At 35.3% G+C, this 1156-nt stretch overlaps 1 protein-coding gene across 1 annotated transcript in view; it reads left to right on the top strand.

The window, feature by feature from the left end:
- Positions 1-1148, top strand: part of LOC115034847 — a gene marked incomplete at its 3' end in the record, with an annotated part of 1806 nt that extends 658 nt beyond the window's left edge. The window contains exon 2 of the mRNA XM_029492330.1: positions 463-1148. Coding sequence (XP_029348190.1) covers positions 463-1148 — 686 coding nt within the window. The remainder of the gene's footprint in view (positions 1-462) is intronic.
- Between the last annotated feature and the right edge of the window lie 8 nt (positions 1149-1156).

Below are 1156 nucleotides of genomic sequence, written 5' to 3'. Positions count from 1 at the left end.
TCAACACAAGATACGCCAAAAAACAATTTTTTTGTTAAAAAAACTAAAAAAACAACAACTAGTAGATATTTTGAAGTAATCGGTATAAATTTATGTAACAAAATACCATTCGAAATAATTACCCCTACAGTTAATTTATTTAAAAAAAGAATTTTGCAATGGATGTTGGAGTTTCATGACGAAATAATTATATAATTTGTTACAGTACTTTATAAAATCAATATATTCAATTTTTATTTAATTTTAGTTTAAAAATAATAGATAGGTATATGGTTATATATTTTTAAGAAAAAAAAAAAAAAAAAAAAAAAAATATCTGTAATTTAAATGTAATGTTATCTTTGAACTCCTGGGCCCCCACACGAGTTCTCTCAGTGGGGCCCAGTATTCATATGTATGTATATATATGTATGAAATTAAAAAAAAAAATTAAATAAAATATTAACCAACAGTTCCATCTAGACGAAATCAATCCAGTCGGCCGCAGAACAATTTTGCCTTCGACGTTTCTAGGTGGCCCACGGTACATGAAACAATGTTACCACGACGCAATGTCCATTGTGCGTAAGTACGGAAAGCCTGACTTATTTATAACATTTACGTGTAACCCTAGGTGGCCAGAGATAGTAGATAACATTCCATATTGGTTGAACGCAACTGACAGGCCTGATTTGGTGGCAAGGGTGTTTCATACAAAACTGAAGGAGCTAATGCGTGACATTACGGTCAATAAAGTGTTTGGTAATGTAGATACTTATGTTTACACCATTGAGTTTCAGAAACGTGGTCTTCCACATGCACATATACTCATCATCTTGGATGAGGACAGCAAGTTACTTACTGCCGATGACGTCGACAATGTAGTGTGTGCCTACTTGCCTGACCCTGCATCCGAAAGGCGCCTACTTGACAGTGTGAAATCGCACATGATTCATGGTTCATGTGGACCACTCAATCACAACAGTCCGTGTATGTTGGACAATAGTTGTACAAAGAAATATCCCAAAGAATACATCGAGGAGACTGTATACATTTCTGATGGTGGTTACCCGACTTATCGTAGACCGAACAATGTACTTGTGGTCACATCAGAGGCCATCCTGTCAGCAATGAGTTTGTTGTCACGTATAACCCTACTTGCTGGTCAAGTATAATG

This window comes from Acyrthosiphon pisum, unplaced genomic scaffold, assembly GCF_005508785.2.
Source record: "Acyrthosiphon pisum isolate AL4f unplaced genomic scaffold, pea_aphid_22Mar2018_4r6ur Scaffold_21261;HRSCAF=23454, whole genome shotgun sequence".
Lineage (NCBI taxonomy): Eukaryota > Metazoa > Arthropoda > Insecta > Hemiptera > Aphididae > Acyrthosiphon > Acyrthosiphon pisum.
Note: the sequence above shows the minus strand (reverse complement) of the source record. Positions and strands in the feature narration are given on the sequence as shown.